The sequence below is a fragment of the Podarcis gaigeae genome (assembly GCF_964106915.1).
Source record: "Podarcis gaigeae genome assembly, chromosome: 14".
Taxonomy (NCBI): Eukaryota; Metazoa; Chordata; class Lepidosauria; order Squamata; family Lacertidae; genus Podarcis; species Podarcis gaigeae.
In genome coordinates, this window is record NC_139690.1 from 22,037,123 (window position 1) to 22,063,903 (window position 26,781).

At 43.9% G+C, this 26,781-nt stretch overlaps 1 protein-coding gene across 1 annotated transcript in view; it reads left to right on the plus strand.

Moving 5' to 3' along the window:
* Positions 1-26,781, plus strand: part of IGF1R (insulin like growth factor 1 receptor) — a 179,120-nt gene that overhangs the window by 3,005 nt on the left and 149,334 nt on the right. The window contains exon 2 of the mRNA XM_083713065.1: positions 17,926-18,471. Within this exon, the coding sequence (XP_083569191.1) occupies positions 17,926-18,471 (546 nt within the window). The remainder of the gene's footprint in view (positions 1-17,925; positions 18,472-26,781) is intronic.

The window sequence follows — 26,781 nt, forward strand, 5'->3', positions numbered from 1 at the left end:
TTGTTTTCTTTTGTGTCTAAACGTGCCCCGAGTTCCTGCGTTGCGAAAACGTGGTTCCTTGGGCGCGCGCCTTTCTGCTGGTGCGCATCGCTCTGCAAACGGTTAAAGTCTCCAGTGTGTGGACAAAGATGTCTGGATTGTGTGCGTGCGTGTTTCTCGCCAGCCAGCCAGCCAGCCCCCCCCCCCCTTCCGCATCTTTTCGAGATCAGCGTCTGTCTTGGTTGCTTGGGAGAATTTTTTTTTTTAAAGTCCCGATTAAGGCTTAATTTCTGATTCCCCCCAACCCTCTGCCTGCCCGCCCGCTTGGGTTCTAAGAGGAATTGGGAGTGGGGGGGAGAGTTGGGTTGTAAATATGCATATATAAATAAGTCCAACTTGCAATTAATTATAACTCTGGAGCTATCACGGATAATGGTCTGTTTGAATAGCTAAGGGGCGGAGATGCTTCCTTTCCTTCTTTTACCCCCCCCCCCCATGTGGTTTATTCAGTTTGCTCCTTTCAGAGGAGCTGGAGAGTGTGTATGTGTGCAGTTGTGGGGGGGACTATTTCTTCAATGCAACCATTTTAACTCTGCATCCCTCTGTCTCCTACTGCCTGGGTGCAGAGAAATGCGTTGGTTGAGAGTGGGAAAAGATGCATTTCATGCAGTTGTAAGCGTTGCCACTACAATGTGTGAATCTGTAAAAACAAACGAGGGAAAAATGTGCTCCTAAATCAAAGCTGGCGGCTGGATTTGTTGTTTACCCTGCAGTTATTTTGGTGATAAAATGTTCTTGAATAAAAGGAATGCACCTCCTTTGTCTTAAGAGTGATCCATTATTAATACACTTCTTTAAAAAGTGTTGAAAGGGTGCTGGTTGGACATAAAAGAGCTTTGGACCTGCTGTGGTAAGGTTACTAGATACAGAGGTCATGTTGCTCTTTGTTTTGTTTTGTTTCTTTACTATGTGGTGAAAATTCCGGCTATAAATTGATTTTTGCAATTGTTGCTTGACCTTTCCCGCCACACACAAAAGGAGCAGAGGGGAACCCCAGAAAGCCTTGTTTTTTTCTGAATTTAAACATTGGCCACAAATTTGCTTTGGGGATAGAATGCGGGAAGAGCAATTATCAAATTTTAAATGGCTGCGTAGGTTTGCATGCATGTTTGGCAATAGAATTGGAAGTAGACAGTTGAACAAGTGCGATTTAATGTCTTGAATGAATTTCAAGCCAGGGGTAATTTTTAAGATGTTGGTGTAAAAGTTTTGTTATATACTTTACCTGTGTTAACTTTCCCATCCTTAAGGAAACATCTGAACAGCATTCTTAGTAGCCAGCACAAATAAAATAAGATTGCACATTCTTTTTAGATTCATTGGGATTCCTTCTAAAATGGTTTCTTTTGAGCTGTTGGACTAAAAGGGCTTTTTTCAGGGTGTGTGTTCCAGATAGTAAACATAACATAGCTGCTTCTGTCTGGGGGGAATTCATCTTCATAGTTCAGTTAAAAGCATCCTCATTGTGTGGTGCTCCTGTGTTTGTGTGTGTGTGTTTTAATGCTCATGTTAAGAGAAATGGTCCTGAGCAGATAATTTCATGATGTAGCGCCTCCTCATAGTAGAGGAAGGAACATTTTGTCTTAATTTTTATGTGATTTTTTTTATTAAAAAAAATAGAATGTGTCATAGTCCTACAAGCTCTTCCATTTTCGGTCATAAGAAGCCATGCATTCCTAAATAGGAATACACAAGCGTTGAGACCAAGATTGGGGGTGGGGAAGGCAGGGTGTGTGCATGTGGAAGCTTCAATTAATTCACTTAATTTTAAAGTTGCTAAAATGTGATTGATGAAGAAAATAGTAAACACAGTTGATTAAGAAAGCAAGTGATCTGTTGTGGACGCTTATGGTTCTTGCTGAGATGTCTTTGTACAGCACTGAAATGTTTTGCATGCAGAGAGGTGTATGTGTGTGTGTGTGTGTGTGTGTGTGTGTGTGTGTTGGTACAAATTGTGTGTTAAGCTTTTCCAAGCAGGTGGGCGGCCCCTTATGCATGAGGCGGGTTTTGCATGGACACTTAACTTGAATTCTTACCTGGCCTTTAGCTTGTTTCCGGAGGTGCGCATTGAGCTTCCTCCATTCAGTCCTTAAGGCGTTGACAAATATAGGCTGCTTTGACATCAAAACAACCTCCCTCTGTACCTTATTGATTTGTGTGGCGGGGTGGGGAAATCACCCCAGTGCTGGTCCCCATTTGCTGCACTAAAACTGTGTTATTTAGTAGAGCACATTTCAGCTCTGTTCACTTAGATCTCTATCTCCGAATAGGTAGCAAAAACCCCTCATAGCTGTAATTATTTCTGTGAGTGTGTGTGTATAGTATCAACATCAATATCTCTTAATGTGCTTGCTGATAAAGCGAATATAGCTAGCTTGAGAGAGCGTAAAAGGTAATTCCCAGTGTAATTTAGATACTTGAGTGCAAAATGGCCTCACCACTAAGGGGATTGGTGTACTAAGAACCTAGGTGGCAGAGGGACTGGATATTTCATTGCAAACCACCAGTGAGAGGTTATATGTCAAGGGTCCATGGTGACGAGTGCGTTCCTAAATATTGTGTATTGGTTGTGCCTCCTTCGATTCTGACAGCTTGCTTGCTTGCCAGCTCCGTTTAAGCCAGTATGATCTTTGGCTAACTGAATTGTGGATGCTGCAAACTGTTTTGGTACCTGAGCAAAGGATTGCATAATTGGATGCAGTTATGACTGTGCAGTTCTCTTGACAGGTGGTGTGTTTGGGGGTATTCACAGTGGAATTGGGGTTGAAGGTGAGTAGTTATTTGATAGCAGGTGCAAACGATGTCAGAAGGTAATGAATGCAGTTGAAGCCTTGGTCCTGTCCTGTGCGGAACAAAAATAAGGGTAAAAATTCGGCTCTGGAGGTTATACCACTGAAATCAAACACTTAACGTGGGTTATAAATGAGAGGATACAATATTAGTATATGACCTGGTATCAGCTGTAGATGACCTTGGGCCTAAGCAGATAAACTCAAATTTTCTAAATTGTCGAAGATTTATAGGAAAAACTCATTTTTGATGCAAATATTATTTTAAGTGCTTATCGCTGCCAGTTGCGCTAAAAGGGGAAAAAAAAAACATAAAGATGCTTAATGTGTTCACTTGGAGGCAATTTTTAATTGGCACAGGTGATTATTCCTCTTCTTCCTTGTATATGTAGGCTTAAGTCTTAACTCTTTCACTTACCTGTGTTGTGGCTCAGGCATCTTAAAACAAACTGGCATTCTAAATTTGACGAACAGTTCAGCTTTCTGTACTGTACTAATTCAGAACCCACCCACCCCCATTTTGTGAACTAGCTTTAAAATTGATTTTAAATGGCTAACTTGAATGAAGCCATAATTATCCTCTGTTCAGAAGAAGTCCTTCTGTTCCGGCAACTTTGCCATATTTAGATTTTGTGATGAAGACACTGTGTTCTGGTTATAATGTTTTGAACAGAGACTTTCCTTTCCTTGTAAACCAGTACTCCATTAAAGCCAAGCTCCTTTGCTCAGGATGTACACAATGGATCCTAGGTTTTGTTGGTGGTGATTTACAGTCCTAACTGTGCCTACTCAGAAATAAGTCCCGTTGAATTCAATGCGGCTGACTCTCCAGTAAGTGGGATTAGAATTGCAACTTTGGTTATTTGGAGTAACCACCTCACAACCTGCTTCTAACCACATGGAGGTGTATCATCTTGAATCTGGTTGATTTTTAAGTATGTATTTAGGATTAAAGTAGTGATTGTGAGAAGCCTCTTAACTGATTCATTTGCTATTACTAGGATATTATTTTAAGTATTTAAATATGCTTTGATGATGTTAATAGTTAGAAAAATGATGATGGGTGTTCTGCTACTCTGAAATTTGGAACCGTGAAAATCTAGAAATAACTTAATTTGCTTAGGTTGGGTTGGGGTGAGAATTTTTCTCTACCTGCTTAGTTAATCCTGTTTGTGTATTGATGGGTCCTAAGAGAAGCTAAGCAAAATTACTGTAAAATTAACACATTGCCAAAGCCCTTGTAGTAGATCTGGTAAGCAGGGAACAGAAAATATTACCGGTAGTTTTCTTTCGCTTCCTCCCATCTGTTCCTCCTAAAGAATGGATTTCATCATCAAGATCTTAGATACTCCAAGCTTGAAAGCCCATCCCTGTTTCACCATATTAAGACACTTCCTTAAAAGAACTGTAGTATTGCAGCCTTTTCAAAACATTCTTGTGGTTATGGTTTTTGAGGTATTCTTTCTTAGAAAAAAAGATCTCTACTTAAACTTAACTGGGAAGTGCTTTGTCGACTTAGACTTCCTCCCTGCTTACTATGCTGTTGCAAGCTATCTCTCTTGAGTGGGTTTTCCAGACAGATTCTGTAGGTGCCATTTAAAAAGCTTTAAAATTCTCTCCTGATTTTTGGCTCACTCCCTTAGAAAATGTGTTTTGTATTGAACCCCAAATAGTGTATTTCATTTTTTAAAAAAGGAACTTGCTCAAACCTTGATTGACATAGGATTTCCCACCTATACGGAAAAGTGAATCTGCAGAGTGTATGTAACTCAAACTCTGCAAGCTCTTTAAATACTTGGAAGTTGCCTTGCTTCAAAAGTTTCTGAACACCTTCACACCCTGTAAAATCGTAAAACTCCCTAACATGTTGGGAGATGCTGCGGTTTTCGTACGCCTGAGTAATAAGGGAACTTTCCTAGCTTAGTTAGCCTGTCACTGTTGCTCTTAGAAACTAATTATAAAAGGCAGATTGCAGCAAGCTTGTTATCTGGGCTCTTGTGCAACTTTGTTTAGTCTTCCTTCCATTTGTGGAGTGTGTGTTGAATTTTTGGCTGTGTATGTGCTGTTTTGAACCCCTGTGTGTGTTCTGCTGAGACAAAAAGGCCGCTGAGAGGCTCTTTCCTGCAAGTTATGCATAGGATCTGGGAGCCCTGGCGTGCCATCCTGTGCGCACTTACCTGGGAGTAAGTTCCCTTGGACTCAGTGGGGCTTAACTGCTGAGCGATGTTCATAGGATTGCACTGTCAACATCATAAATACTACAGCAAGTTTAGCATGCTCTGTGAGTTTTTGTACAGGAAGGTGCTGCTTTCTTACTTTACAAAAGGAACTTTCACAGATCTTATCGGAAATCTTAAACTGAATCCATTTTCCGTACGATGGACACAGATAAAGATAACACTTCTCTGTTTACAAAATCTAGGGAAAGCTGCTTTGCTAGTATGAATGATGTATGCTAAACATGGAGGATAACTTGATAAGAAATGCTAAAACACATTAAAGCTCTTTAGAAGAGGTATACTGTTTACCTTCATAGCTCTTCCATGGTGCATGTGGAGTGCTTTGCACATAAAATTTTGATGAGCACCCCTGTAAGGTAGGCTTGCGTTTACTGTATTGCATAATGTATTGTAAAGGGAGCTTAAACTGAGAGATGATGAATTGCCTAAGGCCATATTGGTTGAGGTAAGGCTTCAACCCAGTTTCCCGGTGATGTCACAGTTAACTCACTAGAATGAAAGTTTGTTTGAAGTGGATGGATTGACTATCTTGGTTGGAAAATACGTTAATTTCTTGGCGTTTCCCAGGATTCAATCAGCATCATATGGGCTGTTCTCACTTAAAATTTCACAAGAACAAAATGTATGTTGGATCAGCTGCTTTATGTGTAAGAATACATTTGGCTCCTTTTAAAAAAGGAAATGGAAGTGGTGTTTTACGTTTTCTAACAGGTGTAAACCAAAGTATTGCACCTTGTTGCAAATTCAGCACAAGATGCTAAATCCAGTGTTGGGAAACTTTCCCAGCTTTAGGGCCTCGTTCAATTCTAGGCAACCTTTTGAGGGTATGCAGGGTCAGAAGCAAAAATGGCCAGAGCAACAAATGCTAATTCTTGCATTGCAGGGGGTTGGACTAGATGACCCTTGGATCCCTTCCAGCTCTACAATCCTGACTTCCCTTTCTGTGCATCTATCAAGACAAGCACGAAGCATTATCAGAGTTGAAAGACACATTATAGGCAGGCAAAAATACTCAAGAAATTTGTAAAGCAGGGCTGGTGAGGGGTGTGACTGAGGGGTAAGGGGGTGTGTCCTTGGGAGAGCCCCCACAGCCAGGAAAAGAGTGCTGAAGGCCGCTGGGAATGAAGTTCCTTAGCCCTGTATTAAATGGTGCATTTTCCCAAGCTGAGATAATAACCAAAAGATGTTCTATAGTCACTGTTTTATATTCAGAAGTGCAGGCATCTCTTCATGATAGTCACAACCTTCTAAGATTATGCATCCTTCTCAGATTATATAATAATATTATCATTATGGAACAGTAATAATTAGGAATGCATTGCGATGATCAATGCAGATCTTCATGTGTTGCCTTTCAGCCTGATCGACTGTTTTCTGTGAGCTTAACATGGGGAAATGGATTTGGAGTGCTCCAGTATCCTATCTTGAAGCGACCTAAGTTGTTTTCCGTGAAGTTGCATTGTACGTAAGAGAACTTGCACGCCATTCTCTTGAAACTGAAGTGCCATATGTTTGAAGTGTTCCTAAACACTTTGGAGCTTTTGGAGCATACAGCGACCAAAACGCTCCACTTCCACGCTGGTTGGCTGGCTCTGGAACTTTGCAGATGAGGGACCCAGCTGCAGAAATAGTTATGTGACCCTAGACAGCTACACCACTATATACAATAGTTCAGATTCAGTGTTGGAAATTAACCAGGAGCATTTTGCGACTGACGTGGGTCTAATTACGACCATGTGGATGCCAGATTGGTGACTGCAGAAAGCAAAATGTCACTTAGAGAAGAATCTGAAATATTTTCCTTGAAACCTGAATTTGTTTTATTCTGGATTGTTTTATTTGATGTTTTAATGTGTTGTAAACCACTTTGAGATTTGTTCTTTAACATATAAAGCGGTATAGAAATGAAATCTACAACCACCACCATTTAAAAATGGCACTTAGACGTTCTATTGTGGTGACCTTAACCTAGGTTTAAGGTGTCATTTGGCGATTAGCTTATATATCTGAGTTTCTAACACTGTTTAGATCTATCCTTTCATTTTATTTTTAATAACCTGGAACACTAAGTTACTGCAGACCTGTGCAACTTATGTTTGACCAGCCATTTACAATGTTCCATTGGGTTGCAGTAAGCCTCCTTTTTTTGACAACTAGCCACTTTAAGGTCACTTAATGGATGGGTTGCAGTTGGCTCGCAAGTTGTGCAGGCAGTTGTGCAGTACCTTAGGCTTGGGGGCATAAGAACCTGTCTGAAAGAGTCAAGGCAATTGGCCCATATACCTCAGTGTCCTGTACACTGACTGGCATATGTTCTGCAGGTTTTGCTGCTAGAGTCGTGATTCCCTGCTCCTCACCTGCTGGTCCTACCTGGAGATGCTGGGGATTGAACCTGTGGCCCTTCTGCATGCAAAGCAGATGCTCTGGCACTTGGGCATCTGCCACTGATTGCTATCCTGGCTTGTTCACAGCTCCTGCCACTCTGCCATTGGCTTAGGTTTGAAGTTGTGGGGATACAATGACGGTGTGAAGTTGCCGTTCTAGAAGTCTGGCCAGCCAGATTGTTGTCTTTTGAGCCCATTTTCCAGGAACCAACAGCAAAATAACACAATAGCTAACAGCTATGTGTTTTTTTTCTAGTAATAAAAGAAAACTTGCTCAGGGCCTCACTTTCCTTACAAGTACAAGCTAGCGCAGTGGTTTCCAGTTGGTGGTCCACAGACCCCAAGAGATCTATGCCACATACCCGTCAGGTGTCTGGGACAACATGTTTTGGGGTCCATGCTCTCTCACAGGTTACGTAAGTCGTGGGAGCGCAGCCAGGAAGACGCATGTTCCAGTTTGGCGCTGGGGCATTTTGGAGCGTGTGGTGGCACCATTCACATAACAAAAACTACTACCAAGATAACAACAGTTTCAAAAGTAGATGATTCATGGCTTGGCTTTTGAAAAAACGGGGTCTTCATTACTTACCGTAGCTAATTGGGAACCACTGGTGTAGGGCAGGGGTGTCCCAACAGGACCTGAACCCCCCCCCCCAAAGGGCAGATAACTGCCATTTTTTTTTTCTGTGAGTAGATCGTAGTCTCTTGGGAGTCAGACGCCCTGGTCTAAGGCATTAAATTTTTTTTTTTTTAAGGTTTGTGGCAACATTGACCACTTGCAATGGTCTTAATTGGTAGCTGGTTGTTTTGTTTGTTTTTTTATTTAAAAAAGCCCCTTTGCATTCACTTTCTGTGGAAGGCAATGTTCACTGGATGCTTTAACCTTAGCATACTTGGGAGAAAACTTCACCAATTTGGATGTGACTTCCAAGTGTACATCTTTTAAAGATTTAAGGAGGTGACTATTTTCCTGGTGGGGCGAGAGTTAATGCTAGTAATAGTCGTTCTCAGCCACATGCCTCCCATTTCCGTGCGCAGATGAGTCTAGCTGAACCTGGTGACTTCATCTCCTATGTGATGCCAGCAAATAGCATTAAACTGTGTGATGCCAACAAATAAGTATTGAAAAAATTGGAGGCGGGTGGTGGTGGTGGTGGTGGAATGGGAAGCGGTCAGGGAGAATGTTTATCATGTGTAAACCTATTGATGCTACAGCACACCGTAAGTGATAGCCCTGTTTACTTCGAAGTATGAACCAATATTGTGGTCCAGCTGGCTATGACTTTACATCTGCTGTGTTTTGAATTTTGCTCTTTTGTGTGTATGGGGGGGGGGGGGAAGGAACATTATTATTTTGGAAGGGGAATCGAGTGAAGAGCAACGCTTAGTAGCGGCAGGCAGCAAGGGTGGCTCAGAACGAGCCGCACGCAGCACACGGCAAACAAACCATTGACCTTCTTGGCTTTTTGCTATCAGCACAATCCAAAATTCAAAGGGGCTGCTATCTTGTTTTCTAAGTTTCCCAGATAATAAAGAAACTCCTGGGGGGGGGCGGGGGGAAACTCGTGGCCATTGATATTGCCCTGTGACCTCTGCTCCAGTTGCTTGAGAAACCTGGAGAGCAACCACTCTCACCTCAACTACCTGAGCTGTTTGGAATGGGGAAGCCATGGATTCCCAGTACGCAGGAAGCTTCCCTGTTTGTCCATCTAGCTCAGTCTTGTCAACCCCTGACTGGCAGTGCTTCTCTTTGATTTTGGGTTGGGTTCTCTCAGCCCTACCTCAAGTTGCCAAGGATTGAACCTGGGCCCTTCTGTATGCAAAGCAGATGCTGAACTCCTTTGCCAACATGGGAATGGGAGCTTCTCTACATGTAAAGTGACGTCTAGTGCTGGGGCCTGGCCCTGATTGTATTTAGGGCCCAACATTCATAGTGGGGTTTGACCTTTTATCCGAGGCCAAGATGGGAGTGTGGGCTGTGCTCTGCAGAGGGTGGTCACAGGGGAGGCCCACACACAGCCCTACGTGATCGGGAGCAAGCTGTGCGATTGTGGCAGTTCTCCGTCCCTCCATAAACAGTGCTCAAAATTCCTCAGGCAGCAGACATGTTTTGCAACCAGCGCTGGTCCAGTTTCAACTGCATGGAGATTTCTGGGTGCCACATTGGCGACTGACACCTTCATCAAGCCAGATGACTTGTGTGCAGCAAAATATGCGCATCTTGGAACCATGGACCCCTTGCTGTGTACATCTTAGTCCTCCATCATTACATCACAGAAAGTGAGTGCAGGGCTGAGTACAGATAGATTTGTGCTGCAGCCTTTTCACCAGCCACCCAAAGGGAACTCACATACCACAGTTTAAAAACCTCTGCTTTAGTCTATAGGCTATAGAATTGTAGAGTTGGGAGGGATCCCAAGGGTCATCTAGTCCCAACCCCCACCTCTACTTTAGACCTTGCAAAATTTGACACAAATATATTGTGGCTGGGAGAACATTTTTGGAAGCCCAGAGTTGATTTGCCAGCCAATGAACTTAACCAGAGCGACTTTTTTCTGTTCCCGTTTTTTAAGGAAGCTAAATTTTCATAAAGTCAGAAGGTGAACAGTAACCATTGGAGCGTAGCGTGATATTGCAACTGGGGGCACACATTGAACTGGTACTCTCTTGGAAGGGAGAAAATAGCATGCTGGGAAATTGATTAACTGAGGAAATATATGCTACCTGTTACTAGGACTGGGCGGGTGGGGAAGGGAGAGGGGAATAAAATGGGCATCTGTTGAATGAGAGGTAGCATGAGAAACTTAGCCAGTGATCCTGCGCAGGGTTGAATAAGACATCTGCTTTCTGGACGCCTCAATAACTAGGCAAATGGGACTTCTGGGCTTGCTTAGAAAGGAACCGGAAGGTTAAAACTGTGGTCTTGCAAATAAAAGGTTGCCACCATTGGTTGAATAGAAATGGGTTGAGAGGGTGAGGAAGAGGTGTGTCTCGCCTCTCCACTAGCAGAAGTGCTGTGTTTATGCATCTTCCTTCAGTGGAACTAACTTCCTCTTTTACAAGTGCCGCAGATAGTGCAGCGTAGTGGTTGGAGCACAGCCTTAGTACTGGGGAGACCAGGTGCAAATCTTCATAGCATCATCATAATGCTTGCTGCACAGCTTTGGGCCTGTCACATGATCTCTACCTTCCTGACAGGGTTGTGAGGATAAAATGGATAGGAAGATAAGCCACTCTGGTCTCCTCCGTAGAGGTGAGCTATCAGTGTTTTAAATAAATACTTCTCGCTTTTATTTTTTAAAGTGTAAAATGACTCCTAAGTTTAGAGAAGGGTCTTCCACAGTTAGAGATTTCATACTGGAGTGGTTGTATCTGAGTTGAGGGAAAGATTTGGGCCTGTTTGTTTATGGCATTTATATCCCCCCTTTCTTCCACAGAGCTCAGTAGGTCTGGGCGATGCCAGCTTTTCAGTATCACACAAAACACTGTGATACAGGAATACATTGCAATGTTGACAGGCGGAGGGAGGAACAAGCTGTATCGGCCGTGGTCCCGTGAGGCGTCAGGGCAAAACTGCCTCAGCTGCCTCCAGCGCCTGCCATGCAGAAGGTGAAACTGCCACCGCCAGTGCCTGGCTCAGGGAGGAAGGAGGCAGGGGAGAGCATAAGACACAGGCAAGCCCCGGGCATGATATGCTGCTGGGCAAAGGCGTCTTCGCTCTCTGGCCCTCAAAGCGGTCCTGGGCAATATATCAATACATCGCCCAGGCCTAAAGCTTGAGGTGGCATTCACGGCTCTCCCCGTTGCCCCCACAATGTGAGGCAGATTAGGTTTAGAGCCAATGACTGGCCCAGTGTCGCCTAGTGAGCTTCATGGCTGAGTGGGGATTTGAATTCTGATCTCCCGTATCTTAGTCTACCACTCCCATTCATTACACCACACAGGCTCTCTGGCTGTTAGAACAAAGCTTGTGTAGGTTGGCTCTGCATTTGTTTTTCGTACCTTTTCGTCACCACTTTCCTGCTTCCACTGGGTACTTGTTCCCAGTTCTTTTGTTTTCTTTCAAATGCCCAGCGATGTGTAATGCTCCAGTCCTCCCAACCCTGCCAACTGTGCCATGAGTGTTGCAAGATTCAACAGGTGGGAGGAGAATCTGGGATCGGCAAAGGCGGTGACATTTGCTCGGCTCAGTTATCATGCAAGGGCCTCTGCAGGGTGGTGGTGGGGAGGGAATAAGTCAACATAGGATGCTATCTAGTCAGACCCTTGGGTCCATCTAGTTCAGTATTGTCTACACAGTATGGCAGCAGCTCTCTGGAGTTTCAAGTAGGGTTCTCTCCCAGTCCTATCTGGAGATGGTGGGGATTGAACCTGGGACCTTCTGCTTGCAAGGCAGATGCTCTACCACTGAGCTACAACCCTTGCCAACTTAATGCGTTGTGCTTGCTCCAGAGCTTCTGTGCCTAGGCTGAAGTGGATGCAATGGTGGCAGAAGCGTCACCAACACCCTCCCATGGCTGAAAAAATATTCCACCTGGCTGACCCCTCCAGTTTTGTTATGCACCTAAGCAGAATAGCTAATTTATTGCAATTATATATATCCAAGGAGTACATATCTCACCCCCTCCTCATTTGATCCCTACAACAATCCTGTGAAGTGGGTTAAGAGGCAGTGACTGGCCCAAGGTCCCCCAGTGAGATTCATGACCGAGTGGGTATTTGAACCCTAGTCTCCCAGGTCCTAGTCTAACACACTAACCACTACACCACACTGGCTTCCTAGAGTACATCTGCTATGGGGCAGCTATATGAATTAAGTAGGTAAGTAAATATGGGGAAGCAAAATGTCACTCGGAGAAAGATCTGAAATATTTTCCTTGAAGCTTGAGTTGGTTTTCTTCTGGGCTATTTTATTTGATGTCTTAACGTGCTGTAGACCACTTTGAGGTTTATTTCTTTAAAATATAAAGCGGTATGGAAATGGAAACAACAACTCCTCCCACTGAGGGGGAAAAATGGCGCCCGTAACCTAAGTTTAAGGTGCCATTTGGTGATTAGCTTACCGTATGTATCTGAGTTTCTAACACTGCTCAGTATTGTCTACACTGACTGGCAGCAGCTCTCCAGGAGCCCTACCTGGAGATGCCAGAGATTGCACCTGAGAGCTTTTGCTTGCAAGGCAGATGCTATACCATTGAACTGTGGCCCTTATCTCTAGGCCACATTCACACCATACAATTAGTCACTATACAAAAGCCCTGGTTTCCCCCCCAAAAACTATGGGAGCCGTAGTTTAAGGGTGCTGAGGGTTGTTAAGAGACCCGTGTTCTCTGCTGCCCTGAGCTACAATTCTTGTAGTTCCCTGACAAGAGATTGATTGTTAAACCACTCTGGGAATTGTAGCCCTGTGAGGGAATTGGGCGGTCTCTTAACATCTCTTAGCACTCTTAATGCACAGAAGTTCCCAGAATTCTTTGGGGGAAACTATGACTATTGGCTAAAGGGCTTTAAATGTAGTGGTGTGATTGTGGCCAGGGTGGTAGAAGAGACTAGTTTCTCTTGCAAGTGCTCCTGCTTAGCGATGCTGAGCTGTTTGACCTCTCCCTACTGGTTGCTGGGCCACTCACAAGCGCCTTGATTGTGTGAACTGCTTGTTGAAGGCTAGATGACATTCATAATTTCCCATTTGAATGTGTTCTTGAGCGTACCAAGTCGTAAGAGGTTCTGGCAGGGCAATCATTATCTGGATCTGTTGTCTTTTAGAGGTGAGATCACTGGAGACTTGCATGTTCGGTGGTTACTTATTTTAGATAAATACAGTGGTACCTCAGGTTAAGTACTTAATTCATTCCGGAGGTCCGTACTTAACCTGAAACTGCTGCCACACCGCTGGAGCACGATTTCTGTTCTCATCCTGAAGCAAAGTTTTTAACCTGAAGCACTATTTCTGGGTTAGCGGAGTCTGTAACCTGAAGCGTATGTAACCCGAGGTACCACTGTACACAAGTTTATTTATTTCAATTTGTATGCCACTTTCCCATTATAAATGTGCCCGAACAGAAATGCGAATTGGTACATCATTACAGTCTTCTGTTGCACCACGGTTTTACCCTAACACTGAGCCATGATTCTCCACATAAATTTTCCAAACTGTTACTGCTTTGGGTGCTCCCGCAACACTCCATTCTCTGTTTATGATATTTTGGGTCCTGGCAAGTTTGGCACTAACAGTGCACACCTAGAATGAGGCTTGCCCTTCCCTTACAAAGGAGCGATTTTTTAAAATAAAGTGCCACATATTGCTGAGGTCTCTGTACCATGACCCCCACTCTACCACTCCAGCAACAATGGAATTCCAATAAGGAGTGGAATATTTTTAACTTTGTATGCAACAGTGGAAAGTCGATCTCGCCGATTGGAAGTTCCTGCTTAGGAAACTTTTGTAACATACACAAATGGCTCCTTGAGGACAGATATGTGTGTGTGTGTGTGTGTGTGTGTGTCCTTTTACTATGTTTTTATATACAGTGGTACCTCTGGTTACGTACTTAATTCGTTCCGGAGGTCCATTCTTAACCTGAAACTGTTCTTAACCTGAAGCACCACTTTAGCTAATGGGGCCTCCCGCTGCTGCCACACTGCCACCACACAATTTCTGTTCTCATCCTGAAGCAAAGTTCTTAACCCGAGGTACTATTTCTGGGTTAGCGGAGTCTGTAACCTGAAGCGTATGTAACCCGAGGTACCACTGTATGCTGGAAGCCGCCCAGAGTGGCTGGGGCAACCCAGTCAGATGGGTGGGGTATAAATAAAATTTTGCTGTTGTTGTTGTTAGGCCATACAGCTATTTTGCCTGAGAAGAAATCCTCCTTGTGGTGTAAGGGTTAAGTTTGAGGCTCCACCCCATGGCTTGCTTAGGTTTGCAAGGGGGGAAATGCAACATGCTTTGAATTTTTGGAATTCCTAACCCTAATAGTTCACTGGATGAAGGAATGGTTTATTCATAAGAGGTGGGGGGCCTCCCTCCCTTTTTGCATTCACCAGACCTCTCTCCACCCCCTTACTTCCTGATGATCTGCTCCCAAGATTTATTGGGGAGGGTCTAAGACTGATTGTTTGTTTCTCTCTTTCCTATTTAAAGGCAGCCTTTGAAGCGGCAAAAGCTGTGCTTCCTGTTGCTGTGGCTTGAGGTTACAAAGGGAACAGATCATGGAAGTCTAGTCACTTGCTTCGGCCTTTTTCAGAGGAGATTTTAAAGAGAATCCTTAAAACATACACACAAACAAACAAACAAACAAACAAACAGGACCCCAGGAAACTTCCTTGCATCAAGGCCACATGCGCACCATCCTATAGCACTATACAGTACTATACTATAATATACTATAAAGCACTATAATACCACATTAAACAGTCAATTTCTGCCAAATAATCCTGAGAAGTATAGTATGTTAAGTTGCTGAAAGTTGTTTGGCGGCCCCCTGTTTCTCTTGCAGAGCTACAATTCCCAGAGTTCCCTGGGAAGAGGGGCAACACCCTGGGAACTATAGCTTGTCCGTGCTCCTACCTACAGTGTGTATGTAGTTCAGGCTATCAGTGGCTACTAGTAATGTTTCTGAATGCTGGTTGCTGGAAACCTGAGGTGGAGAGAGTGTTCTTGAGATCCGAGTCTGCTTGCAAGCTTCCCACAGCTGCTTGGTTTGCAGCTGTGAGAACAGGATACTGGAATAAGTGGATTATTGGCCTGATTCAGCAGGGCTCTTGCATGCTCAGTTTCAGGGGAGGAAAGGCTGGTTAAGGAGATACCAGTTTGGTTGCTCTTTTCCCCACTCTGCCGCAGTCTTTCCCTAGATGTTGTTGGACTACAGTTCCCATCATCCATAGCCAGCAGTGCTAGTGGGAATGGGTCCATTTTCTGGACTCCAGTGGGAGTCAGTGGGGGGGGGGGGATATGCTTAAATACGGAGAAACTTCACAGGGACATGTTTGAATTGGGAACATAGATAGTTGTATTTACAGGGAAGTTTTGAGTGTACTTGCAAGGTCATGATAGGGCATAGCAGAGACACCTGTTGCAGAGTGTTTGCCATCATATTTATGCTTGAAAGTGTAAGCTATTGGTTATGGAGGTTGAACTGCCCTTGGATTCCCCCCCCCCCACATATTCAGGATATATGTACCCTCGTGCAGCTTCTTTGTCAGAACCTTGACATGTTTAATAGCCCTTTTTGGACATCTGTTGAGTCGATCTGGGCAAGGAGAATGTGTTGATCAGAGCTAAAAAAAAAGAGAAAAGAAAATTTTCTTTGAGAGTAAAGTAACTCATTATCTTCTCTGGGTGGCATAGCATCCATCTGCTGATATAAAAATGAGTATGAAGTAAAGCTTGTGTTCCTTTAGAGGTTAAGCATAGTTATATAAATTCTCTGGATTGCGTACTAGTTAGAAGGAAGTGGCAGAGTGTTTGCTAAAAATGGTGAATGAAGAACATTGTAGTCTTCAGTTTTGTCCTTTGGAAGATTCACCACGATAAGCGCAAGCGCGCGCGCACACGCACACACACACACACACACACACACACACACACACACTTACTTCCTCTGTGTGTAAAATGTGGTCCAAAGAAAACAGAACACAGCCAAAAAGAAACTGTAGTCCTCTTTGAACTGGGATCAAGTTTGTCTTTCTAATAGATTAATTTCAGGGCAAAATGAACAAAAATAAGAAATAACGTGTTGTGCAGTCATTAGTTGAATTTTCTGAAAGGAAGGCAAGATGGGACGAAAGGGCAAAGGCAGGTGTAAAAAAGAAAAGCAAAAATGCTAGATACTGCTTCTTGAAAAACATTCAAATCTTATTAAATCATGTGAATTTGGTCTTGAAACCTCAAAACTCTGGATGCATTGTAAACTTAAATGGTCCTTCAGGGGAATGAATAGCGAAGTCTTATTAAGTGGTTATTAAAAAAAGGTGCCCTAGGTATATTCTCACTTTGTCTTCCAGTGCTATCACTCTTGTCTTCAGACAAAAAAACAGACCCCAAGGGGAGCTTTGGATGTCGGGAGTGGCTTGGGTTGTCTGTGGCCTCCCTGACACAACATCAAACCACCGTTTTTAGCATTTTGTGCTCAAACCTTAGGCATTTCTGCTTCTCCCGCCTCTTTCTTCCTCCTGTTTTCAGCCAACTGCAGTCACTTGCTTGCTCAAAACTTGAACCATGGTTTAACTATGATTTAGGGAAGCAAACCAACTTCAAGTTGTGGCTTTTATGGTCCTGCCTCATTTCCCTAACCAACAAATACAATCAACCGTGTATTTAAGTGCTTGCTTGGGATCCGTTCTTCCACCAACATGCTTGCTCACCTGCATGCGATCTGTCTAGCAGGCTGTGCCTGGCATAGATACCAAATGGCTTGCTGCTTCTGTGCCCAGAATTGGAGCTGTGTGCTGCAAGAGGGATACATTCCTTCCTCTCCCAGCCCTCAGCAGGATAGTAACTTTAGTGGGCTTAATTGCAATGTTGAGGACAAAGCTCTGGTCCCTCTCCCCCACCCCCAGTAAAAACGTTCTATATAGCAGCATTACAATATCAGCAGTTTGATTTTCAACTCCTTCCTTAATGATCCCTAGCATGGAATTTGCCTTTTTCATGGAAGCTGCATGCTAGGTCAACAGCTTCATTGAGCTATCCACTGTGACCCCGAAGTCTCACTCCTGGTCAGTCATTGCCCCGTCAAACTCCATGAGATTATCTCTGAAAGTTAAGGTGGCTTTCACAAATAAACTTTCTTATTTTGAATTGCATTTGCCATTATATTCATTCACTTGGGGAAAGTACTTTTGGAGCTTTTCGCGACCTTTTTTTTTTTTTTTTTTGCTTCAGCAAAAAACATCAGCAGACACTGCCACCTTACTGCTCACCCCTAACTCCAGATTCTTTGTGAGGAATTTAAAAAGCTTTGGTCCAGTACAGATCCACGGCGGCGTGGGATTCCCTCCCTTGGGAGAACTGTGCATTTATTCCTGCTTTCTGCTTCCTGCTGCTTTGCCAGGCCTTCTCCTCTTATTTCATGAATGCTAAGCTTACTCATGAGTTTTTGGTGAGGTACTTTGTTGAAAGTTTTTAGGAAGTTCAAGTACACTGTGGCTACTGGATCTCCTCTTGTTGACATTCTCAAAGAACTTTAATAGCTTAATGAGACTGTACTTACAGGACTCATAATAGGTTAGTGTGACAGAGGGGAAGAATGGTCTCTGATGTATTGTATTGGAACCCATGATATTCTGTCAGGGTATGTATGATAGCCACTCAAATGTATGGTGTAAATGTGGCCTGAGCGTTTCTAAACCGCAGAACTGTTTTATTTAATTTTGTTTATAACCTTAAGCGTTTCTTTAAAGATGAGTCCATGTATTGTTTTTTAATCCTGTTCTTTCTGTTCTTCTCCCCACCCCTGTTCGTTTGCCTTCCAGTTTGTGGGCCAAACATCGACATTCGTAACAATGTGGAGCAGTTCAAGCAGCTGGACGACTGTACGGTGATTGAAGGGTACCTCCGGATTTTGTTGATCAGCCAAGCCGAGGACTTCAGTCACTACCGCTTCCCGAAACTCACAATGATCACAGACTATCTGCTGCTGTTCCGTGTGGCGGGCTTGGAGACCCTCAAAGACCTCTTCCCCAACCTCACAGTCATCCGCGGCAAGAACCTTTTCTACAACTACGCATTGGTCATCTTTGAGATGACTAACCTCAAGGAAATTGGACTGTACAACCTAAGGAACATCACCCGGGGGGCCATCCGGATCGAAAAGAATTCTGACCTGTGTTACCTCTCTACCTTGGACTGGTCTCTGATCTTGGATGCTGTTTCCAACAACTACATCGTGGGGAATAAACCGCCAAAGGAGTGCGGGGACTTGTGTCCGGGGACAGCCGAGGAGAAGCCACTTTGTGAGAAGACATCCATTAACAACGAATACAGCTATCGCTGCTGGACTTCCGGCCACTGCCAGAAAAGTAAGCATGGGTGGTTAACTTCTGCCCCCTTCTAAAAAGCATTTCATTAAGGAATAACACTCCTCTCAATCTCTTATAACGCATACACCTGACATGTTATCGTTGACCACACGGTTTTAAAAACAGTGTGGATTTGGGCAGAATTGACTTTGAAACGGCAGATAATTCTGTTTGCCCACTTCTTGAACCAAATTCTAGAATAAGACAGAGAAGGATCAGGTGTTATATATTTATTGCATGGGTGGGGACACCTATGGCTGTTCAGATATTTGTGGACTACAGCTTCCATCAGCCCCAGCTAGCATGGCTAGTAGCCATGGATGATGGAAGTCATAGTCCCTGATCTTTTTATACCCGTCTTTGCTTTCATGATGGAATTTGAGGTCATGGAGATATTCAGAGTTGTATCCAGTGGTGTAATTTAGCTGATGGTAAGGGAGCATCAGTGGAAGGGGGAGGGAAACAATTTTCAATCATTTGCCCTCTCTAAATCTGCTCAAGAAAGTTGTGGGAAACTCAAAAGCATATTTAGCGGCAAGGTATTTCTTGCGGGGGTGCAAGGAGGTGGAGGGGATAGTTGAAAATGGTTTCTCTACAAATTGCACTGATGGACACCTCAGTGTCTTCTGAGCAATGCCATTGGATAAAACCCAGACTCCCCAAGTGTTCTCTTCTTCCAGGCGCTGACCAGATTAGCTACAGCAGTTGTCGTTCTCTGGTGTCCCTTGAACCATAGCTTGGTACCACTTTGGGCAGCTGGTGGGGGGTGGGGAGGATAGTATGTCAGGACACTTCACAAGAAGAAAAGCATGCCCCACTGGGAGGGTAGGCAGGACCCTATATGGATAAAGACTAGCTTTGTATGTGCGGATAATATTTTCTTCGCGTTGAGAAAAACACAAACATGCAAATCCCACCACCACACATTGACAGCCTTGGAAAAAGCATCAACACTTCTGTATGCTGAATGTATAACATCACGGCTTCCTGGTGTGTGTGTGTGTGTGTGTGTGTGTGTGTGTGGAAAATCATAGAACCACATAACCAGATGGCGGTTAGGTGTGTTTATGTGCAGCATGTAGATATAACGTTACCTGAAATTTGAGAGGGAGGCAGAATATGCAGGTCCTTTGATTTGTACTGTTGCTCCTCTTAGAGAGTCGCGTTATAGGAGAGACTCCACTTTGCGGAAATGGGTTCTACATGATGCTGACAAATCTTCAAAAGTGCAATGTAGTGCATTTTTTTAGAACGACAATGCCCCTCTCCCATTTCAGGCTTTCAAATGGATCTTTCACTTGTCTATCAAAGCAATTGTGGACGGAGGTGGGGTTTTTTTGGAGTATATATGGATTTTGAATGTGGTACCTAGTGGTTTTACGTAACCATTACAGCTGGGTGCACAGGTGAAATTGTTCTTGTCGCTACTGTTTGCAGTCTTATCACCTGTGGCAGAGTTTGCCTTCCCCTGATAAAAGCAAAACAAAACACTTTTGTTTTTGTTTTCTGCTTTGGGATGTGCGTGTGGGAACTAGGACGAACATGTCTGCCGCTCGGATAATGGGTAGTGCATCCATTCCTGTATTCACCCAGTGGCGTTGAGCAAATGGAACTACAGCAGTGTGTTTTAAAATGGTGAAGGGGCCTATGGATTATTATTTTAAAGCAGCAGCCTCTATTATGTAGTGAAGATGCAGCTGGCATCACTGGACAGCACCAAACATAAGGAGAAATTTATGGCATGTTATCAGTAGGAGTGAAATATTTAGGTTGGGAGGCTGTACTCTGTGGGTCTGTTATGAGAAAGACCCCCAACCTCATATGAGATGTGGGCAAACATAATCCATTCTCTCTGGAGAGAAATTTGGGTAGATTGGGTTTTTCATTTATTTTAAGTTACATAATGTATTCAAATGTTGAAACCAGAGAGAAGGGTCATATCCCAGTAATAGGGCCTCTACTGGGCAGAAGGATCTAGATTCAATCACTGGCCTCTCCAGGAAGGACTGGGAGAGATCTAATCTGAAATCCTGGAAAACTATTGCCATTCACTGTCGATAATACGGCTTCCCCCGTTCCATTTCATGAAGTAAACTTTGTGAGGTAAGCCAGTATTATCCCCATATTACTGATCATAGGAACTGAGGTTGAGTGGTTGGAAGATTGAATTGGGGAGTCCCCAGCCCACTTTAAGCTAATTCTTCTTTGAACATGGTGTACCCTTGCTCGCTTAATCCAAAAACACCCTCTTGGGATGGATGCATGGCTGAGGGAGACCCCTTGTTTGAAGCAACTTTGTACAGTCCAACTTGCTCATTGCTGTGTCTCTCTCCTGAGAGGGAGGAGACGGGGCATTAAGAGCCCCATCCTACCTGGTTGAGTCCAACTGAACAGGTCTAAAGATGCAAACGACTTGATTCCATGCCAGCAGCCATTTGGAATGTATTCACGTTGTTGGGTTTCAAGCAGTACTGAGAAATCAGCTGTTAAAATCTATCCTGCGGTGCTCTTGGTACTAGCATTTAATAAATGAAATAATGGCTCATATGGATGGCTTTGTTTAACTAGAATTCAAGTGTTCAATATTGTGGGTCCAGTTCTGTGAAACTCTCTCCTGCCTGAGACCAGACAGGCCTCCCTTCCCTGTTGTATGTCTGGCACTTAGTGAAGACTTTAAAAAAAAACCCCACAAATCAGCAGGGATTTTAAGTGTTTTGCTGGTTAATTTCAACTGATTTTATTTCTCCTATATTCTAAAAAAATGTAAGGCTGCCTTCGTGTAGCTTCCGTTGGTGCTATAAATGTACAATTCAGTTGCGGCCTAGTTTACCTGGGAGGCTGGAATGCACTCCCAATACACCAGGAGACTTGCGTTCCTTTCTTCTCCTCCTTCCACACATGAGGTTTTAGTGGGAGGTCCTCACCTCTATAGGTGCAAACAAAGGATGGTTTGGGCAAGATGCTAGAAGTGTTTCCCAGGCTTCAGCAGAAATGACACATTTGTCAATAGTCTGTTGTGGGCTAGAAGCTTTAAAAATAGCTCAACACAAGGTTGAAATTTTCTGACAGAAAATTCCGGGCCAACAGGCGTGAAATAAACTGAGTAAGAAAGAGTTACAACTCATTTTAGGGGAATTGGGTTTTAGGTATTATGGAAAAGTGGACACAGCAAAGTGTGTTTCTCAATTCCTTGTCAAAATTGCAAAATAAACAAACCCACCCCAAAATTTTGAAGAGCCAATATCAGGGGCTACTGACAATAAGCCTGGATTGCAAAGAAGGAAAACATCATCTTTCCCTTCAGCATGCCTGGAGGGGAACTGCCTGCTCTTTCAGTAAGGAAAACAAGGGAAGTATAAATGTTCAATTGTTTAAAAGGGAGCTTCCTGTTTACCCTGCTTGGATGTTGGAGAGCATTAACAGAGGAGGGACAGGAAAGGGGTTGTAGCTTAGCTGTGGAACATCAGCTTTGCTCCAGATGCTGACATCTCCAGGTAGGGCTAGGAATGCTCCCTATCCGAAATCTTGGGGAGCTGCTGCCAGTCAGAGTAGATAACCCTGATCTAGATGGTCCAGCCTGGTGTAAGGCCACTCCCTATGTTTCCTTGTTGGCTTGGGTTCAGGTTATTTGAAAAGTTGTAGGGAAAGGCTGTGGCTTAGTGGTTGAGCACAAGTGCTGCTTGCAGAAGGCACTCGGTTTAATCCCTGGCGTCTACAGGTAGGGCTGGGAGGGACCCCTGTCTGAAAACCTTCCAGGGTTTTAATAGGTTTGTGTCCCTTCTGGACTTGCCTCGTCCGTCTTCTGAATGGGGCGCAATACCCAGCAGAATGTTCCCAAATGCTTGGCTCTCCTGCCTGCTTTTCATTTCCACTTGAACTTTTGATTCCCCCAGATTTACCACCACCATCCACTGCTCATTCCTTTCCACAATCGCACCCCAGTTGGTTCCCTTCCATGCTTCCATTCCACTTCTACCTCTTCGTTCAAGCCCTCATCAAAAGCCACCACCTTCTCTGCATCTTTTGACATGCCTCTTATCCTCCAACTGTGGCAAAGCCAGAAGACACATACAGTTTAATTGGAAGCACCACAAGGCAGAGTCCTATCATGCCTTTCCTTTTATTATTATTCTAGATGGGGAACCTTGGGCTTGGTGAGTGAAGCTGGCCCTTGGGATTCACCCCAACCACACCCCATCTCCTCAGGTCACGCTCCTAACTGACTTGGCTTCACACCCTTCTTGCAGTGTTTTTGCCCTCTTGGAATGTGTCCTTGAACTCCGGTAATGATGTTCACTCGCCTGGATGGTGGACCTGGAAGGGCGTGTAGAAGCCAGCTTACTGTGCACAAGTAAATGAACTATTCATTGCTCCACCTACATTTACTCCTGGCCCCACCCACCAGTGTTCAAAATTAGCCAAGCACCAAGCAAAGATGCCTGGGCGCCAGGATGGCGCCTGACATCTCCACCATCTGAAGATCATTGGATCTGGACTGTTTTCACACACTAATACCACCTCCCGTAGAAATCTATCTGCTATATTTTATCTGCACAATCAGAATGAATTTCAGGAACCAGATTGCTTTTTCTGTGCAACCTGAGTAGTAGCAGTCGCCATTAAGAAAAAGAGATCGGAATAGGCCAATATAAATGTGGACTCTCCCTGGATCAATTGACGTTTCTTCTTTAAGGTCTCAAAGCTCAACCTAGCTCAAAGTTGTCATCTGAACTAGCCAGATGTTTAACTGAAAATCAACCATAGTCACTCCATCATTTGAAAAATAAGACTTTAGAGCCCTCTTGCCCCCAAATGGCAAGTAGAGATTCCATTTTGGCAACTGTAACCTTAGTTTAAGGAGCCATTTGGCACCTAGCTTATATATATGAGTTTCTAACCCTGGTATCAACGTATACAAAATTATGCTTGTGGCTGTCAGTATGTGTTTGCGCGTGCGCGCGCACACACACACACACACACTGCTTTTGGAGGATGGCACAGTCGCAAGTGTCCTTATTTGTGCTCTCGGCTGACTGGCTTGGGAAGTTTTGGTGCGGACTCCCCCCCCCCCCCCCCCGTTCCTCCAGGAAGCTTGTGTTCGAATCCCTTTGTCCTTGCTGAGACCTTCCACTGAAGGATATCGAGTGGGTGGGTAAGCGCTGTGTGGGAACACTCAGTTCTCTTGCGAGCAAGCTGGCTTGTTTAATTTCGTCGCCGAGCAGAAGCCGGCTATCGCAAACAAAGGAGCAAAAAAGCTGTTGCTTCCTTTGGCCCAACTCTCTCATGGAAACAATGTCAGAAGTGGGCTGCTCTCTCTCTCCCCCCCCCCCCCAAGCTATCCAGGACTTTGTGGCATTTTTTAATAGTGATAAATAAACGCGATAGAAAAGTGAAAAGAGGGGGAGAGGAAGATTCAAGTTTCCGTGGGTGCCTCTCTTCTCTTCCCCCCCTTTAACCTTATAAGTACTTGTATTCACGTTAGTTCCCACAGGCATTTGCAACGCTAATCCTGCAATATTTACTCTGCTTTCTTCACAAGCTGTAGGGAGAATGCCAACTGCGTAGTTTCACTTACATCTCCTTTTGGCAGTAGAACTGGAGAATGATGTTGCCATTCCGGATTTCCGGAAAAGCGAAGTGGTTGGGTACTTTCCAGCAGCTGCTAGGATGAGTAGTTGTTCGTCCGTCTCTCTCTCTCTCTCTCTCTCTCTCTCTCTCTCTCTCTCTCTCCCCCCCCCCCCCGCATTTTGCTAAGGATATATTTTGGATGAAAGTTTGGCATCAGGAGTAAATTCTGGAGAGCAGGGAGAGATGTTGCAACACTGCATTAAAAACATTAATGGGATCTTCTTAGAAGTAGAAAAAGTCAAACAATTGTAGTATTTTGAGGGTCTCTCCCCCCCCTTCCCCAGTCAGTGTTTTCATTTTAACATTTATTTAAAATGTCGCCCAGAATTTATTTACATTATCCTAAGTTTTATCTCCGCACTGCTTTCTCTACACTTGCCAACCACCGGATCACAGAAAATATAGCCAGATTCCGTTCTGTAGCAATCAAAAGTAGGTCACTATTATTAAAGGGGAAATGAATCCAGAGTTAAAAGTTGTCTGTGCTTTTTAACTATTCCTTTTTCTTAAATCCAAATACAGTAATATTTCTTGGTTCTCATGTCAATACAAGAACAACAAAAACTACAGTAACTTGTCCAGTGGTACATTCTTTTTAAGTTTCATATTCAGTATACAGTGCATTTATTTATGCATTATCAATTTAAGTATCCTCTCCACATAGATTCTGCTTTTTAACTATTTCTGATAGTTAACATATTTTGTCATACTCTCCTCGTAAAAGGCACTATGTGTGCGCCTGTATAATTTTTGTGTTGTTTTCCCTGTGGTTGTCTTGATTAATCCTACACTGTATTTGACGTTTATGGCCTGTAGACTAAATAAACTGAGCTTGAGTTCACTGTACATGAGGACTCCTTGGCTTCTCTAAGGATTAATCTGCTCTTTAATTGGATTTATCTACTGTTTTGGTAGGAAGTGGAAGCTGCTGACCCCTGGAGCAAATTGGGCCCTTAAGGAATACATGTTAGACATAATCGGGGGCTTCATCAGACCCTTTGCTGCTGTTCCAGTAAGTCAGTTTTGGGGAAGCTTTTGCTTCCCAGGTATTACTGAAATACAACTCCCATCAGCCGCAGCAAACATGGCCAGGAATGATGCGAGTTGTGGTTCAGCAACATCTGGAGGACCCAAGGTTCCCCACATCTGCCTTACGTCCTCTTCCCCCCCTTTCTTATTTTTCTGGGGTTTTGAGTTTTGCTGCATTCACTGGGACCTGTATAATACATGCATACATCGTGTCATATATATAAGCCTGTTTACATGATGATTTGTGCTTTTTTATTTTAAAAAAAGTACTTTTATTTATTTTCAAGTTGTGCAATACCTCTGTGACAAAATTTGCAATAACTAAACATATAAGTGTATATTATTGCATTTGTTATTCCAGTACATTGAGAAGAACCTCTTTCTCCCTAAATTTATTAGGTTGGCTAGCCTGTAGTCTCCCTTAGTAGGTTAACTTAACCATATATCAAATCAGTTCATTCAAAGATAGTAGGTGAGGGTTTTTCTTTCCATTCAGGTTTTTTTGTGCTTACTATTTTTGCTGCAGTGATCGAGTTAATTACTACCTCAAGATCACTGTCCATAAAGTGTATCTAAGGCTCCAATGGAATATAAATCCCTATAATTTGTATTATTCCTATAATGTGTTTCGACTCTCAACTCCCGCAAGCTGGCATGCCCATTGGTAAGGGATGATGGGAGTTGTGGTCCAACAACATCTGGAGGGGGCATGGATGAGTTAGTCCTGCTTTCCATGATTGGGGGAAGAATCCTGTCTGCCCTTCAGGTACTCTGAAAACGTCGTTTCTGATCGTGCGTAGGGCTGAACGAGGTCTGGTTTTCAACATTGTGATATATCACCAGCTAAACATCACAGTAAATCTGGAACCCAGTCTTTGCTGGTATGCAGCTGAATTGAGTGAGTGGACCTTGTTCTGAAGTTGGCAGCGCAGTGGTGACTTACATCCAGTAGGAAGTCTTGTGCTTCACGAGGCGCCTCCAAACTCTTCTTTCCTTCTTCGGCTGTCAGACCATGTTCTTTGTCCTTTTGAAAATATTGAATCTATGCAAAGTATGCAGGCATGACTGGAAAAGGGAGGGGAGCCTGTAGGCCCTGAATCGGTTCCTTCTATTTTATTCAGAAGCTGCTTCTTGCGTATGTCTTGTGCTGTGTGGAATGCAGGGGAAATCAGTAGTAAAAGCTTAAAAAGGGCAACTTAAATGTCTTGGTATATCTCATTCCTGAGCTCTCTCTACCCCTTTCTCTTGACACCCTGTGCCAAGTTTTGGACTGTATGTTCCTCAGAGTAGGAACTTGTGCTCTTCTGCTCTGTATGCTGAAGGTGCTAAATAATAAACCAGCAGCCACAGCTCAGTGATTGAAGACCTGCTTTGCATTCAGAAGTTCCCAGGTTCAATACTAGGCATCTGCCAGTGCTCTACCCCTGAGCTATGGGTGGTTCCAGAGACAGGCCAGTTTTAGGGTGGGGTGGAGCTTCAGACCCCTTGTCACAGTCCGGTTCATGGGCAATTGAAGTCCCAGCAGGGGACGTCAGGACCGGGGGCTAGATGGCAGGATAGGAGCAAGAACGGGGGGTCTAGAAGCCAGGGGTAAGGAAGCCAAAAGTCCGAGGGCCAGAGAGCCGGGAGTCAAGAAGCCAAGGGTCTGAGGGT